At 36.6% G+C, this 15,272-nt stretch overlaps 1 protein-coding gene across 4 annotated transcripts in view; it reads left to right on the top strand.

Moving 5' to 3' along the window:
* Nucleotides 1-15,272, top strand: part of CDON (cell adhesion associated, oncogene regulated) — an 84,525-nt gene that overhangs the window by 57,138 nt on the left and 12,115 nt on the right. For 3 of the 4 annotated variants that reach the window (XM_087939018.1, XM_026718076.2, XM_087939019.1), the window contains exons 2-16: nt 2,217-2,337; nt 2,451-2,723; nt 4,535-4,681; nt 4,825-4,968; nt 5,666-5,953; nt 6,067-6,336; nt 6,900-7,256; nt 8,305-8,594; nt 9,116-9,281; nt 9,778-9,909; nt 12,309-12,515; nt 12,637-12,818; nt 13,394-13,499; nt 13,886-14,008; nt 14,492-14,719. In XM_087939018.1, coding sequence (XP_087795144.1) covers nt 2,268-2,337; nt 2,451-2,723; nt 4,535-4,681; nt 4,825-4,968; nt 5,666-5,953; nt 6,067-6,336; nt 6,900-7,256; nt 8,305-8,594; nt 9,116-9,281; nt 9,778-9,909; nt 12,309-12,515; nt 12,637-12,818; nt 13,394-13,499; nt 13,886-14,008; nt 14,492-14,719 — 2,983 coding nt within the window. In that variant the 5' untranslated portion in view covers nt 2,217-2,267. The remainder of the gene's footprint in view (nt 1-2,216; nt 2,338-2,450; nt 2,724-4,534; nt 4,682-4,824; nt 4,969-5,665; nt 5,954-6,066; nt 6,337-6,899; nt 7,257-8,304; nt 8,595-9,115; nt 9,282-9,777; nt 9,910-12,308; nt 12,516-12,636; nt 12,819-13,393; nt 13,500-13,885; nt 14,009-14,491; nt 14,720-15,272) is intronic. The other variant, XM_026718077.2, reaches the window with a different exon arrangement.

Genomic DNA, 15,272 nt, shown 5'->3' with positions numbered 1-15,272 from the left:
TAACCTATGCAACTAACTCTTAGCCACAGTGAATAATAGTAGAAGTCAAGCAGCATGGACCAAAAGAAAGCCCTGTTACAAATATACAAGAATTATTTATTCTGTGGTTTACAGTGATGTGCAGATATGTTTTCTATTTTTTCTGTTTGGAAGAAGTGCTGTTGACTTACCTTTTGCTGCCAGAGAATTTCTAAAGAATACAGTTGAAGGACTGAAACTTTGAAACCAACACTGTCTCTGTTCCTTCTTTCCCTTGCGACATCAAACTTGTATTTTAATCCACCAAAATACAGGAGACATCCTTACTATTTTGAATAGAATTGGTAGGGTTTTTTAATGATTGCTAGCATTAGTTTGTGATCAAATTACTTTGAACTCAGTCCTTCTGTGAGCATAATTCGGAACACACTGATGCTTATTGCAGCTGGCAGCTTCTTGCTGCTGCCTCTTTCTGTGTGTGAAACCCACCCCCCTTGCTGACCTTTCCTGGGGCTGGTCATGGTCCCTTTTCATTGTGATGGGCTAGAAGTGGCTCATGTGGAGTTGATTATTTCCTTGCTTGTCTGGTCTGTTTGGTGCCATAACTTCAAGTCATTTCCATTTTCTTCCTCTGTTTTTGGCTGACCACAGTGAAAGGAAATGCTTTTGCTGGCGACAGGATCAGTTTGCATGCTTGGCTGACTTGATTGAGCCTGTGAAAAGGTGGGAGTGCCTAGTAAATAAACCCCAGAGGTGCTGGTGTAGTTAGTTGTGATTATTAAACTCATAAAATCTGCCCAAATATATATTTCTTAGTCTTCATTTCACTCAGGTCTCTTAATTAAGGACAGCCTTGTTTAATGGAAAATTATCTAGTGTGAGAAAATACTAATGCCTGTTATGTATAAACTTGTCAGCAGATTTAACAGTTCTCTAAATAACAAAATCAGTCCTGTAGTTAAAACTAATGGGTAGCGTATCCGTTGTTGGTAGTCTACTACTATTAATTGCTGTTTGCCAAAAAGAAAAGAAAAGAAAAGAAACCCCTAGTGATATTTGCATGCCAGCTCTCTTCCATTTATGATGTGGATTCCATTCAATACTCTGTTCTTCATTGGAGAGTCAATGGCGGTAGGGGGGAATGTCTGTGTGAATACTGTAGCTTCACTACTTTTTACTTTAAAGGTGCCTTGGCAAGAAGTTTATAATCCAGCTTCACTTTCTAGGCTTAAAAGCACTGTGTGGTTGTATATAAATTGTATACAATTTAGGTAGGGGACCCTGTGGTCTTCCAAATATTATAAAAATCTACAGAACCCTGCGGTCTCCCAAAAGCCATGTGATCAAAATTTTGGATGCTTGACAATTGGCATCTATTTATGATGGTTGCAGCATCCCAGGGTAACGTGATCACCATTTATGTCCTTCCCAGCTGGCTCCCGACAACAAAGTCAATAGGGGAAGCTATGCTAAAGACATTGTTGGTCCGACTACATAGTTTATGGAAATCAATCAGTTTCCTAATTTTTATTCTCTACAAAGGAGTGGTTGATTTGTGCCTCTTCACTTGTGATTCTCGCCAGATGCTGTCACAGGTTTTCCAAAGTGTCTTAAAAATGTAGCATTGGTAAAGAACCATGCATAAATATATTTGTATAAATTCCTTGTGTCAAAATATTTTTTTCTGATATGGTCCCAAACTTTTGTTTCTGCCACAAAAGAACATATGGGGGGAGGGGAATTTTCAAAAAATTAAGGGTTAATATTTATAGTTTATTATATAAAAGCAGCAGAAGCCAACAAGGCTGAAGCTGTTTGGGATTATTTCCTTTGGGTAAGATACCTAATTTGTTTGTAGAATTGTGGACGTGCTGTGAACTTAAAAATAACAAGATTCATACATGTTTCTACAAGTAAAAAGATTGAGGGTATTAAAGGCTTTCCATTCTGTGTTTTAGTTCTGGTACATATAGTTGAAACTATGTTAGCTGTCAACACCTAGCTGACTGGGTTTGGAAACTAAGCAGGATCAGCCCAGGTTAGTACTTGAGATGAGATTAGCAGGCGGTACCTGAAGGAGGAAAGGCCATGCTGTTTCTGTCATGTTGCCAGGAAAATTACATGGAGGTGTCCATGAAGTTAAATGCCAACTTACCTTTATACATACTTAAGCCTTACATTTTCACTCATGAAAAATGTGCTTTGAAGATGTTGCCCACAACTGTCTTCTTTTGTAGGTTCCTCATTGAGTCATATTACTCTGCCACCAGCCTTTGTAACTTGGCATTATGCATCCTGATCCAGTACCTTCACACGAACTGCTTTTTCTTACAGTTTTCCTCTCCACTGCAGCTTCAGGTAAATTCACTTTCCTTGGTATGTTCCTAATGTTCTCTTTTTGACTGATAAATGTCTGCCAGGTGACAATGGTGATAAACACCATATATGTGTGTCTTTTTTTCCTTCCCCAGAGTTGATTCCTCACTTTATTTCTGAACCTCTTTCTACCGTCCAGAAGCCAGGAGCAACTATAAAACTTTACTGTTCCGCTGAACCGTCTACAGCTCATCTCTCTTGGATATTCAATGGAGAGAAATTGCATAAGAAAATAGAGCAAGTAGACCCACAACCAGGATCCCTTACCATTTTCTCTCTTAGCCCTTCAAATTCTGGAACCTACCAGTGTTTTGCTAATAACAGTATTGGTGCAATAATCAGCAAGCCTGCAACTGTGTCTGTAGCATGTAAGTTATATTCTGATTGATGGTGAAACTGTTGCATCTCATAAAAATTTTATTCTTCCCATTGGCCTCTTTTGTTTCTGAGCATTTTATATCTCTAAACAAAGATTATTTCAGAGTAGGTTTAGTCACACACAAAATGCAACCATCTGATCCCAGTAAAATGTAGATTCTCTTCTAAGGCAGGTGCTGTGCTTGCCTGCCTTCAAATACTAAGTGTTGAGCAGTCCCAATTATTAAATACTTTTTTTTTACAACTTATCAACCCTGCAAAATGTTCAGCTGGTAATTTAAACAATGTGGAAACAAATATGCCCTACTGCTTTCTTCTCTCCGCCTCTCCCTTCCCCCATGTCTACACAGAAGACTTATTTCTGTTGAGGGTAATTTGACTACTTCAGATCAGAAATAAAACGTCTGAATTACTCCTTTCTTATGCCTGAGCTTGATACATTTCCATTATAAATATACTTTGCTTTTGAAGCATATCCAAAATACCCATAAGAGAAAAACTTCTCATAATTGAGAAGAATAAATGTTTTTGTAGAGTACTGACCCATAGCAAGATCCTCTTGAGAGCTTATGAACATTAGTTGGTACTTACAGATGCTAAGGACTGTAGAAAACACTGAATACATTAAGTGCCTTTTGTACTGTACTGATGGCTGATGAAATGACTGCAGCAAAACCAGGATTGCATGGAATTGCCATGTAAGCAAAGTAGCTGTTTATCAAGTTATAATTGAGATATCAGTTAATTTAGGTCAGCATAGAAAACACAAGCATTAAACTTCACTTTATTTGGCAAACATTTGATTACCTGTTAAGATTCTGCTGCTAATGTCCTAGTATTTATCAATTAGCTAATTGGGTCATTTGCTATTTTGGTCAGCTGTGCTGCAAAAGGGCACAAGGTGACTATTCAAAATGGCTAGATGTGAAATATAAATGATAACACAGATAAAATTCAATCGCTTTGCATGCCATAATGCAGGGATGTCAAACTCGTGTTGTCACGGCAGCATCACGTGACATATTGGGACTTTTGTCCCCTTCGCTAAACCGGGAGGGGACAGGACCAGCACGTGACACATCCGGCCCACAGGCCATGAGTTTGGTACCCCTGCCATAATGCATAACATGGCTTAATGTAGGTACAATAAATAGCCCTCGAAAGAGCAACTATTTATGGTATACATCAGGAGTCTTCAAACTTGACAGCTTTAAGATTTGTGGACTTCAACTCCCAGAATTCCTACTCCAGTTATGTTAGCTGAGGAATTCTGGGAGTTGAAGTCCATAAGTCTTAAACTTCCAGGTTTGAAGACCCTTGGCATACATCATCTATCTTGTTGCACAGGGAACAAATTGGCTGGGGAAAAATATGTTGTAAACAGGGCAATCCCTATTAGGCACTGTGATACTAGTTGGACAGATAGTTGAATTAAAGCTGTTCCTATTCCCTCCTTGATTAGGATATTGTGTTATTTTGAAACCTAAAGTTGCACACTCACCTTTTAACATTGTGAATAAAAAAAAACAGATTTTCAAGTTGTATAAAGAACCTGACAACTAAAGCTTCTCCATTAAGGCACATTTGTAGCTGGATTTACACTTAATCAGCCAAATTACTAGGGTTGACAATACATACCAGGCTTTTACTATTTTCTTTTCTATTTTTGGGAAGGGGAAACTCAGTATCCAATCAACTGAAAGCAGTAACTTATATTAAACAAAATGCTTTTGGTAAAGACCTGCAAAATCTACCAAAAGTTGAAAACAAAACAAAACAAAACACTTTTAATTTTTTCTAGATCTTGATGATTTTGAATCTTCATGGAGAAACACAATTTCAGTGGAAGAAGGGAATACTGCTTTAATAGGTTGCAAGCTACCAAAAAGCAATCCAAAAGCACAGATTCGCTTCCGTGTACGGGGAAAATGGCTGGAACAATCAACAGGCAAGTTTCTATGTCCCTTAGCTTATTGAGAACTGCTGCAAGTTTGCATTTTAACATATGATACAAGTTAAACACAGTATTTCCAGCAGAAAAATCAATTTATATTCTTTGCAGTCTAATTAAAATAACTCTATTTTTATTAGAAAACTACCTTATTCTCCCATCTGGAAATCTGCAAATTTTGAATGTATCTCCAGATGACAAGGGAATTTATAAGTGTGCAGCGTATAATCCAGTTACTGATGATCTCAAACTTGAACCAACCGGACATAAGCTCGTAATCAGTAGTGAGTATTATATATCAGTGTAATTAAACTGTCAAGGTGCAATGCCATTGTTTTGCTAGGTCTATCATCCATCTAGTATTTTATTGGAATGTCTGCTTTCTGATAAGTCTTATTATCAGTGATTATATTCATTGTTAAATGCTGTATGTGAATGAATATTTCCAGAATTAAGGATGTGAAGCATTTCTAGCCTTTAACTAATAACTGGCTGATATTGAAACCTGGTTGTGCACATCATGGGAATTTTTTTTTTTTTTTGTATCTAGGTCTCCAGTCCATAGAATGTCCAGCTAGAATTGGGAAAGGGTATAAAACCTGTGGTACTTTGCTAGAGTATGCTGAGCCAGATAGACTAATGGAGAGGCTTGATATAAGGCGATTTCCCACGTTAAAATAGTTCAGAACAGGTGTTATTAAGATGAGCAAATCATAATAACTGTAGTAGATGACAGAGTAAGCTTGGCAATTTAAACAATGTAGTCTTTTTACAGGCTTTGAATTTAGCCAAATATTACAGATAACAGATTACAATTAAATATTTTGTGACCTAACATCCACAGTGTATAGTTACAACAAAAAGTATATAAGAATTGCAAACAAAGCAAAATACTTTGTGGGGGGAAAACAACTTAGGAATCCAAGGAATTTGAGATAGATTATTAGAAAAGCTCACGCTAACTTTTTCCTCAATTTGCAGACTCTTCCTCAGCGGATTTTCATATTCTTTATCCAACCAGTTCTCAGGCATTGGCAATACCTCAACATAGACCTCTGATGTTGGAGTGTGTAGTTAGTGGGCTGCCGGTTTCTTATGTTCACTGGTATAAAGATGGCAGAGATGTGCTAATTCAGAACAGATGGAAGCTCTTTCATTCTCATCTTACCATTGATTCTGTGGATCTATCTGATGCGGGAAATTATTCCTGTGTAGTCCAAGATAATTCCGGAGTTGTGAAATACGTGAACTACAGCATAAATGTGCTTGGTACGATGACAATTTTTAATTTACAAATTCAGTGTCAAAAGGCTGCTGCCACAAAAGAATGAAACGGGATATAATGCTTCCTTTTTTTTTCTTTTTTTCCTCTTTGGTTTTAGAACCCGCTTCTATATCAAGAGGATTACAAAATCAGTTAGTGTCTTGGGGCAAAATTTTGCATCTTTCCTGTGAAATACATGGAAATCCTTCACCTAATGTTACCTGGTACCATAATGGAATTCCCATCCATCTTTCTTCCCGGCACTTCCCTTCAGGAAACAAGCTGAGAATAAATCAAATTGCTCCAGGAGACACAGGATTGTATCAGTGCTTAGTAAACAATGGCATTGGATTTTCACAGTCCACTGGGAGATGTCATTCCCAAGCAGGTAAAAAGCACCTGATACATTTTTTTTCTATCCTATCTCCCTTTAGAATATACAGAAATGGCTTGTGGGTTTGTGGGCTATTTCTAGTGAGTAAATCTTGACCACTGAGCTATGCATTGAATTGTAAGATCTGGCCAATTTTTGACACTGCTAGGAAATCTTTTTCATTATAAACTTGCCTGGCCTCTAAAATTATCCACAGAGCTCTTACTGCAGATGGCACAAATTGTGAATTGTCATCCATTTGTGTATTAAGTTTTTCAGAACTTATGCATGCTATTGTTGTTACCTACAATAAATACCTACAATATTTGAAGGTTCCCATTCCTTCCCCCTTTACTATACTCGTTCTTCTCTTTGGTTGTTTAACATATAAGACAATTAATTTGATTCATGAAGTAGTTCGTGCAAAGCAGTATGTAAATATTTAAAATAAACAAAAACAATCACTTGGACCTCTATTTTTCTCTACCAATCCAAGTTTCTTCTATTCATCTAGTCTCCGATGATAATTCAGTTCTCTTAGTAAATAGTATTTTTTTCTGCTTTCATTTTTTAACCAGACAAAAATTCCAAGCCAATTATAACTTCACTTCCAGCAAATACCAAAATGATAGAGGGCGACACTGTGTCATTGTCATGTAATGCCACTGGATTGCCTACCCCTGTAATTCATTGGTACAACAGGCATGGAATAATTAGCACCCATCCTTCACAGATGCTCTACTCAAAATCACATAAGTCATCCTCCCAGTCAAGAAGCAGTAACTCCATTGCAGACAGAGCCTACTTCATTATGTCTCGCAGTGGGTCAAGTTCCTTATATATTCAGCCTCTAACAGCAGAGCATGCTGGGAAATACATCTGTGAAGCAACAAATGATTATGGACTTGCTCGTTCCGAGACTTTCCTTACAGTTGGTGAGTGCCATCCCAATTGTCTTACTAAATAATGTGCAAATGTTTGGTCCATTTGCACTAATTGAACATCCACAAATTGCCACATTGTAAAATTATACATTTTATAGCTCATCACATTTCTGTTGCTTTCTATGTTGAAACATGCTCTTTCTGTGCTAGATCTTTGCAAATTGAATTATTTAAATAACCATAGCTGTCTGTTTCTAGAATTGTGGCCTATAAACAACACTTATAACCACAGACTTGAGATTATAATGAGTGTTATGTTTTGAGGTCAGCTGGGTTCAACTTGCTGATGTTGCTGACACATTAGTATTCATGTTGAAACAATTAAACTCTCCCTCCTTCATTTTTAATGAATCAGCTACCCACAGCAAACCGATTAGTATTTCAGCAGAGGCAGGCAAGAAGGCATAAAGTGTTGCACAATGAAATGCTTACTTTACAAATCCTATCTATTACTTTTTTCAATGCCATTGTAACTTTGAACGGTCACTAAACAAACTTGTAAGTTGAAGATTACCTGCATTTGAAGCATTTTGGATGCAATACTGCAGGCTATCTGCTGACTGCCAGCTGCTAGCAATTCAAGTCTCTGGCTCAAGATTGACTCAGCCTTCCATTCTCCAGAAGACAGTAAAATGAGGAGCCAGATTGTTTGGGGCAATACGCTGCCTCTGTAAACTATTTAGAGAGGGCTGTAAAGCATCCACAGTTTCGCTGTACTTGTACAATGACAATAACGTTCTTCTAATTCTAATTCTATGAAGCGGTATATAAGTGCTACTGCTATTGTTATTTTCAACATAGATTTAGCCATGAATATAAGAATCTAGAAACCATAGGAACCCTTGCATTGCAATTAAAAACTGTTCTTATTTGCTGCTATAATCTAATTTCCTTTTTTAAAAAAGTTATAAATCACTCTGTGATGGTATACATTGGTTCAGTTACAAAGAAAGGTCGACGGGAGAAGTGATAGTGTGAAGTGTCATTTGTAAAGATCTTTGAGACAATGCCTGCCTTTAATCTTCACATTCTTCTGCAGTTCCCTATGAAGCCAGTACAAAAACAGACGCTCCACCTTTTGAAATTGCTCAGAACGATGATGGAGATGGAGATCTGGATTCAGAAACGGGTCTCCCCAGAAAGTCTCCGGCCAAGATTCTGACTGACAAAACCACTACAGAAAAAACATCCAGTGGCATTTCCCCACCCGAAGCTCCCATCATTCTCAGCCCTCCACAAACACTTAAGCCAGACCAGTATAACCTGGTCTGGCGATCTGGAAAGGATGGTGGTCGGCCAATCAATGTTTATTTTGTGAAATATCGCAAGGTAGGACTATCCTGGCTCTAAGTAAATATTAGTTTTTGTGGCTTAAAAAAAACTTGGTTTTTTTCCTGGTATTAGCGATGAGAGAGTAAAAATAGGATGCTGCTCTACATCAATTTAAAGCATTGGCAGTAATAATAATTCATGAAAGTTGGCCTGTTTTAAACATCTTTGGGCCTTGTATTACAGGAAGATTGAAATTTACATTTTGAAGTATGTGAAGGAACTTACGTGGCGATCCTAAGCATTTCATTGTGCCTCTGCTTTTGTTTTTAAATACAGTTTGATAGCCAGATGGCTACTATATAAATCAAGGCTGTCAAACTTGCGTCATGTGCTGGCCACGCCCATGCCCAGTTTAGTGAAGGGGGGGAAAGTCCCGATGTGTCACGTGACACTGCCGTGATGTGAGTTTGACACCCCTGATATAAATAATACAGTTCAACATTAGAACCAGCAAATTGTTTACCTACCTTCCTGTAAACTTAAGTTTTTGCTATCACTTTTTAATTCTCCTTTTACAGCTGGATGGCAATGTTACTAACTGGTATACAATTCGAGTTCCTGGAAGTGAAAATGAACTTAGTCTTACAGAACTGGAACCTTCCAGTTTATATGAAGTCTTGATGGTTGCAAAAAATGATGCTGGTGAAGGTCAGCCTTCCATGCTTACTTTTCGTACAAGCAAAGGTAAAAAAGCTTTTGTTAGACCACTCATATTATTCCCTGAAATATATTTTAGGTGACATTTTTCCTGAAGTTTGCACACTAGGAAACCTCTGGCATGTTTCCCCTAACAAACAGTTCCTTTTCGTTCCCCAAAGCAGCAGAGGAAATGCCAGAGCAGGGTAGAATCAGATTCCCTGTCCCATGAGCAACTCTGTCAAAGATGTTTCATATGTGGAAGAGCATTTCTTAAACATTTCACATTGATATACTTGTGGATGCCCAGAGTCTCTCCTGAGCCTATTCCATTAGCTCATTTTCATGTGGAAGCTTTCCTTGAGTATCAGTAATTAAACAAAGCAACATGAGTAAATTACAGGGGTTTTCAGCATTTTTGTTGCCCGCTGTTCAGCATAGAACAAGATGTAAATAAGATGTAAGGGACTAACACTAAAAAGACTCGAAAAGTACCTTAAGACACCTTAAATTATTTCCTGAATACACATCTTTTTTTTCTCAGAAAGGTCATCCTCTTCAAAAACCTCACAGACACCCTCTCAACCAATCGGCATTCCTAAGCATTCTGTCATTCAAGAAGGAACAACCAACAATTTTGGCGTGGTCCTTCCAGATCTGTCTCGACACAGTGGCGGTAAGTCCCACCAATAAATCTAAAAATAATGTACTTTAGAAACTGCCTTTCAAACATTGTTAGTTGTGCACTTCCAAGGTCACTTGTGTGTTAACAGAAGAAATTTCAGAAGAAAATAAGAGAGCACATTTTCCAAACACTGAACTCTTCCTTTGAGTTTAGTTCAGTGATAGAATATATGCTTTGCATGCAAACTATGTAGCTTAAAGATTAAGTAGCAGATGATTCACCAGGACCCGGTACCTGGAAAATGTGTCTGTGTGTCTATCTGTCATAATAAGATAGGTGGATAAATAGACTGAATTTGTATGAGGCTGCTTCCTTTGTTGCGGTTAATGATTTAGACAGTATTACCAGAAATCACTTCTGCTCCAATGTTTTGTGAAACCTCTGCTGAGGAAAATAAGTGGGTCATTTAATTTAATGATCTTAGACAGTTTTAGATGTTTAAATGTTTTTTTCGGGAAGCAATCAATTCTTCTTTTGAAGCAAGAAGCAACATCCTGCTTCTGAACATTGGCATAATTCTGTGATAATAGCATAATTATGCTTAATTCAAAATTTTTGCAATTTGTATAGTATCAGGGCTTGGATTATCCTATTGTTTTTCCATGCCATTTGTTTTATGAAGCAGCTTTAGGTTATATGCCAAGGTGTTAGAATTAAAGGAATTTATACTTAGAGTTTTAACATTAGTTAAATGTTTTCTGTTACTAAAATAAATGCTACTATAGGGCGTGTTCTGTCACTCTGGTTATATTGCAAAAATGTGCAGATTTTATAATTTATGAGATTTATGGGCTATCCCAATTTGTTATGACTGGTCAATATAATAAAACAATAACATATATCATTAAAATGTCCAAAAACCCTCAACAAACTATTCAAAAGCTAGAACATTATACACCACCAACTCTAAAGCATTTCAAAATAGTTTTGTTATTATAAATTGATTTCAAACAATCCAGTCAGGTTTCATATCTTGAATATAATATTCATTCTGTTAAAAAAGTAATGAGCATTCTGAATTATTTGAGTCAATGTGCAAAGGTAAGTTAGAAACATCTTAAAAATATAGTTTTTCAGTGTTACACTGTACCTTTCTTTTTCCAATTAAATATTTTCTTTTCTTCATGGTGTATCTTGTACAACTTGATATAAAACATACAAAAAAGTTTTGGGATAATATCTCAGATAATGATTGTAATCAGACTTACTAACATTCCTTTTCTCCCTTTTTCTGTCTCCACTGCTATCTAACTTCAAGTGAGTTCAGTAAGTATTAATGTAATCTGCATGGTTTTGAATACTAGCTTTTTGGTGGGGGAAGGGGCCTTTGAGTCAATGTTTGACTCCTGTGGACCGCCTGGAGCAGTCCCTTCAGTTTCCTTGGCAAGATTTTCCAAAAGTAGTTTGCCATTGTCTTTTTCCTAGAGTTAAGCAAGAGTGACTGGCCCAAGATCATTCAGCTGGCTTCATGCCTACACTGGACTAGAATTATAGTCTCCTAGTTTCCATCCTGGTGCCTTAACCACTGTATCAAAGTACTTAAGCTGCTAATACTTAAGAGAGATAGTAACAAAAGTTTTCATGAATCTGCGAATTTCACTTTACATTTTAGACTCGCTATCATGCAAAAACCTATTTAGCTTCTTTAAAATAAGCTGAACTTACTTTGGTATTAACTGGTTCTGTGTCCATTTCCATGGTTGTGAATTTTATATATATAAATTTTATTGAATTTACAATTAAAAAAATAACATAACAACATTACATAAGAAACAGAGAGAGAAAAAGAAGAAAGAAAGAAGAGAAAGAGAGAGGAATTCCATGGTTGTGAATTAAGTTATGCAATTCTCTTTGGTGTGCTAATGTTTCAAGATCCATATGTTCTGGCTTAACTCACTATTGTTGCATAGGATTGTCAATAAATTGTAGCAGCCAGTACATCTTTTGGCTTGTTTGATTGGTTCCATACGTAGCTTTGATTCTGTCTTTGAAAACTGGAAAAAAAGTTGCATTTCAAGAAGGATTAGAATTAAGTCTTAAATTACCTTGTGTAGAACCGACTAAGAAACCCATGCCATACAGGTCAGGAATACTTCTATTGTAGTAACGGAATTTTGTGACTCTTGAATGCCCTTCCCCCATCCCTCCTTTTATCTTCGTGTGAACTAGTGAGGGGCCTGTCTGAAACATAAACCAGCTTCTTGAAATGGGCTTCTCTGCTTCTCTGATTGTTACCTTTTTCTGTCCTTCAAGTCCATTCCATAAGCCCTTTAAACATTGGGTGTATCTTTTTAATTTGACTGACAAACAACCTACAGATATAAAAATCAATTTGGTGTTTTTTTTTGGTACACGATTGTATATGAAGATTTGTGTATTTTCTTTTCTAGTTCCTGAGGCACCAGATCGGCCTACTATTTCAACAGCATCAGAAACCTCCGTTTATGTCACTTGGATCCCACGGGCAAACGGTGGATCACCCATCACTGCCTTTAAAGTAGAATATAAACGTGTTAACAGAAATAATGAATGGCTAATTGCAGCAGATAATATCTCTCCATCTAAACTTTCAGTGGAAGTTGACAATTTGGATCCAGGTATTTATATGCATGCCTTGTTCTAATATTGGCCATTTCTCCTTCCCCAGAATGGTATTTATTTAATCTCATATTCTCTCACTCTCTCCCCCCCCCCACCCCTTCTTCTTTTTCTTTCAAGGAACTGCATATAAGTTTCGTGTAATTGCTGTTAATAATTATGGGGAAAGCCCTCGAAGTTCTCCCTCTCGACCATATAACGTGGCTGGCTTTACCAACCGATATTCCAACCGCCCCATTGCAGGACCTCACATTGCTTATACTGAAGCAGTCAGTGACACCCAGATCATGTTGAAGTGGACTGTAAGTTTCCAGTTCTTTTTCTAGAAATAATGTTTTATGTTTTTGAAAGGTATTGTGTGCACAATAAAAACAGTTTGTTCACTAACTGTCTTAGAACAAAGCTCTGCACTCTTAGATGGTTAGGTGTAGACAGTGCCATCTAAAGAACTTTGAACATTTCACATGTGTTCTACAAATGCTGTTCTAAACAGGCTGTGGTTTGCATATGGTCATTTTCCATTTTGGTAGTTTATATTGTTTATTGTTTAGTGCAGTATAAAAAGTAAGAGTGAGTGATGAGAATATACTAGAATATTCAAAGAAAATAGCATATTAAATGCTGATATCTTTTTAAAAAATCTTAGGTTCTAATTCTAATTGTTTCAGTTTTTAATGATTGAATATGTAAGTTAATTTTAAAAACTGAAGATGGAAATATACTATAAAATTAATTCTTTCCCTAGGTAGTGCTTAAGTTTAAATTGGGTGGGTTTTTTTCAGTTTCATTTAGCAGTGTCATTAAATCTATCTCTTCTACATCTTTATTCCTTATTGAATGTTCTGAATTCTCACATGTTTAAACATTTCTATTTTAGTATATTACTTCAAGTAATAACAACACGCCTATCCAAGGATTTTACATTTATTATCGCCCAACAGATAGTGACAATGATAGTGATTACAAGCGAGATGTTGTAGAAGGTAAGATCAGTGCACAAGTCCTTGTTAAATAAGATGGAAATATTATCCTTGTATAATTATATTCTTATTAAGAATGTACAGTAGTAGCCCCATTGAATATATTACATTTTTGTATTCATACTTTTAGAGATCAACGGATTAGAAAAGGCTGACATGGAAGATACTGCTTTGCCTAAACTGACCATATAAAAACAATTTATCAGATTTATCAGTGATTTAATTTAGGAATTAACTGTGCTTTTTTTGTACATATTTGATGAATGCAGAGGTTAATAGACTTAACTTTTGTCTCTTATAAGATTTTCTATACCTTTTTTATAATGCATTTCATTTGAAAGAATACAGTTCTATTAAATAGCATTTCTCTTTGCTCTTTCTTTTCCCAGGCACAAAACTATGGCACTTGATAAGTCACCTACAACCTGAAACATCGTATGATATTAAAATGCAGTGCTACAACGAAGGAGGAGAAAGTGACTACAGCAATGTGATGATATGTGAAACCAAAGGTAAGAAACAGTTGTGGGATCTTTGGTGCTCTCTGAGCTTGGTGGTTTTCTTGCAGACGTTTCATTACCAAACTAGGTGATGTCATCCATCATTGTTGCTTCTGATCATAAATCTGCTTATTAATAAGGAAACTTGGTCAGTTTTTAAAAGCAATGTTTATCAAAAGGGGAGAAACATTGTCTAACTAGCATATACTTTATTATGCCTTTCTAAATTGAAACAGTGCTCTTTAAACTGAAGGCAAGTAGAATAATATGTCAATCTTTACCGTCCCTCTCAGTTTTTTCATTTTTCTATGATTGTTTGTGATTATTTATTGTATGCTAAAACAAATGCATCTAATTTTAATAGTACTGTATAACGAATGGATTTAATAATTTTAAAGCATTTTCAGTTGTTGCTGAATTTCTGCCTAAGGTCAGAATAATACTTGCATTTACCATTTTTTTTTCATTCAACCTTTTTGCTTTAATTCCAAATAGTGAAACGATCACCTGGAGCATCTGAATACCCAGTAAAAGACCTTAGTACACCACCTAATTTCCCTGACCGTGGAATTGGGAGCAATGCAGGTCAACCAAATGGTTCAATGCGGAGTGGCAACATGTTGTACCTGATAGTTGCCTGTGTCCTTGGAGTGATGGTTTTCATTCTGATTGTCTTTATTGCCATGTGTTTATGGAAGAACCGTCAGCAAAACGCCTTGCAAAGTATGTTCCTTTTCATGCATAAAAACCCTATTTTATTAATAAGACATAGATCATAGTTACAATCATTAATTATAAATTACAAAACAGATGGTAAATCATAAGAAGCCAATAGGAGAAGATAGTAGGGAAGATGAGAAATGAGACAGTGTTGTGGGGATTAAGTTTTCAGCAGAGTGATGGCACAGGGGGAAAACGACCTGGTTATCTTGGCATGCAGCATCCTGTAGCAGCATCCTGAAGGGAGAAGTTGAAATGGATCATGTCCAGGATGTGAGGGGTCTGTAGGTATTTTATCAGTCCCCTTTTTCATGCAGTACACAGATTCTCAGTGGAAGGCAGGCTGGCTGTGATTGTTTTTTCTGCAGCCCTAACTATCCGTTGAAGTCTGTACCTTCCACATCTCGATATATTTCACACCTGCTTTATCATTACTGTGAAAGAAAAGACAATTTCTAGAGGAGTTTATTTTTCTCAGCCTGCAAATCCTCTATAATGCAGGTTATAACAAAAAACTGTGTAGTAGTAATAAAAATGAAACACCAACCTATGTTTA

This window comes from Pseudonaja textilis, chromosome 9 (genome assembly GCF_049901715.1).
Source record: "Pseudonaja textilis isolate UNSWEBS1 chromosome 9, rPseTex1.2, whole genome shotgun sequence".
NCBI lineage: Eukaryota > Metazoa > Chordata > Lepidosauria > Squamata > Elapidae > Pseudonaja > Pseudonaja textilis.
The sequence above is the reverse complement of the archived record's forward strand: the minus strand, read 5'-3'. Positions and strand labels throughout refer to the sequence as shown.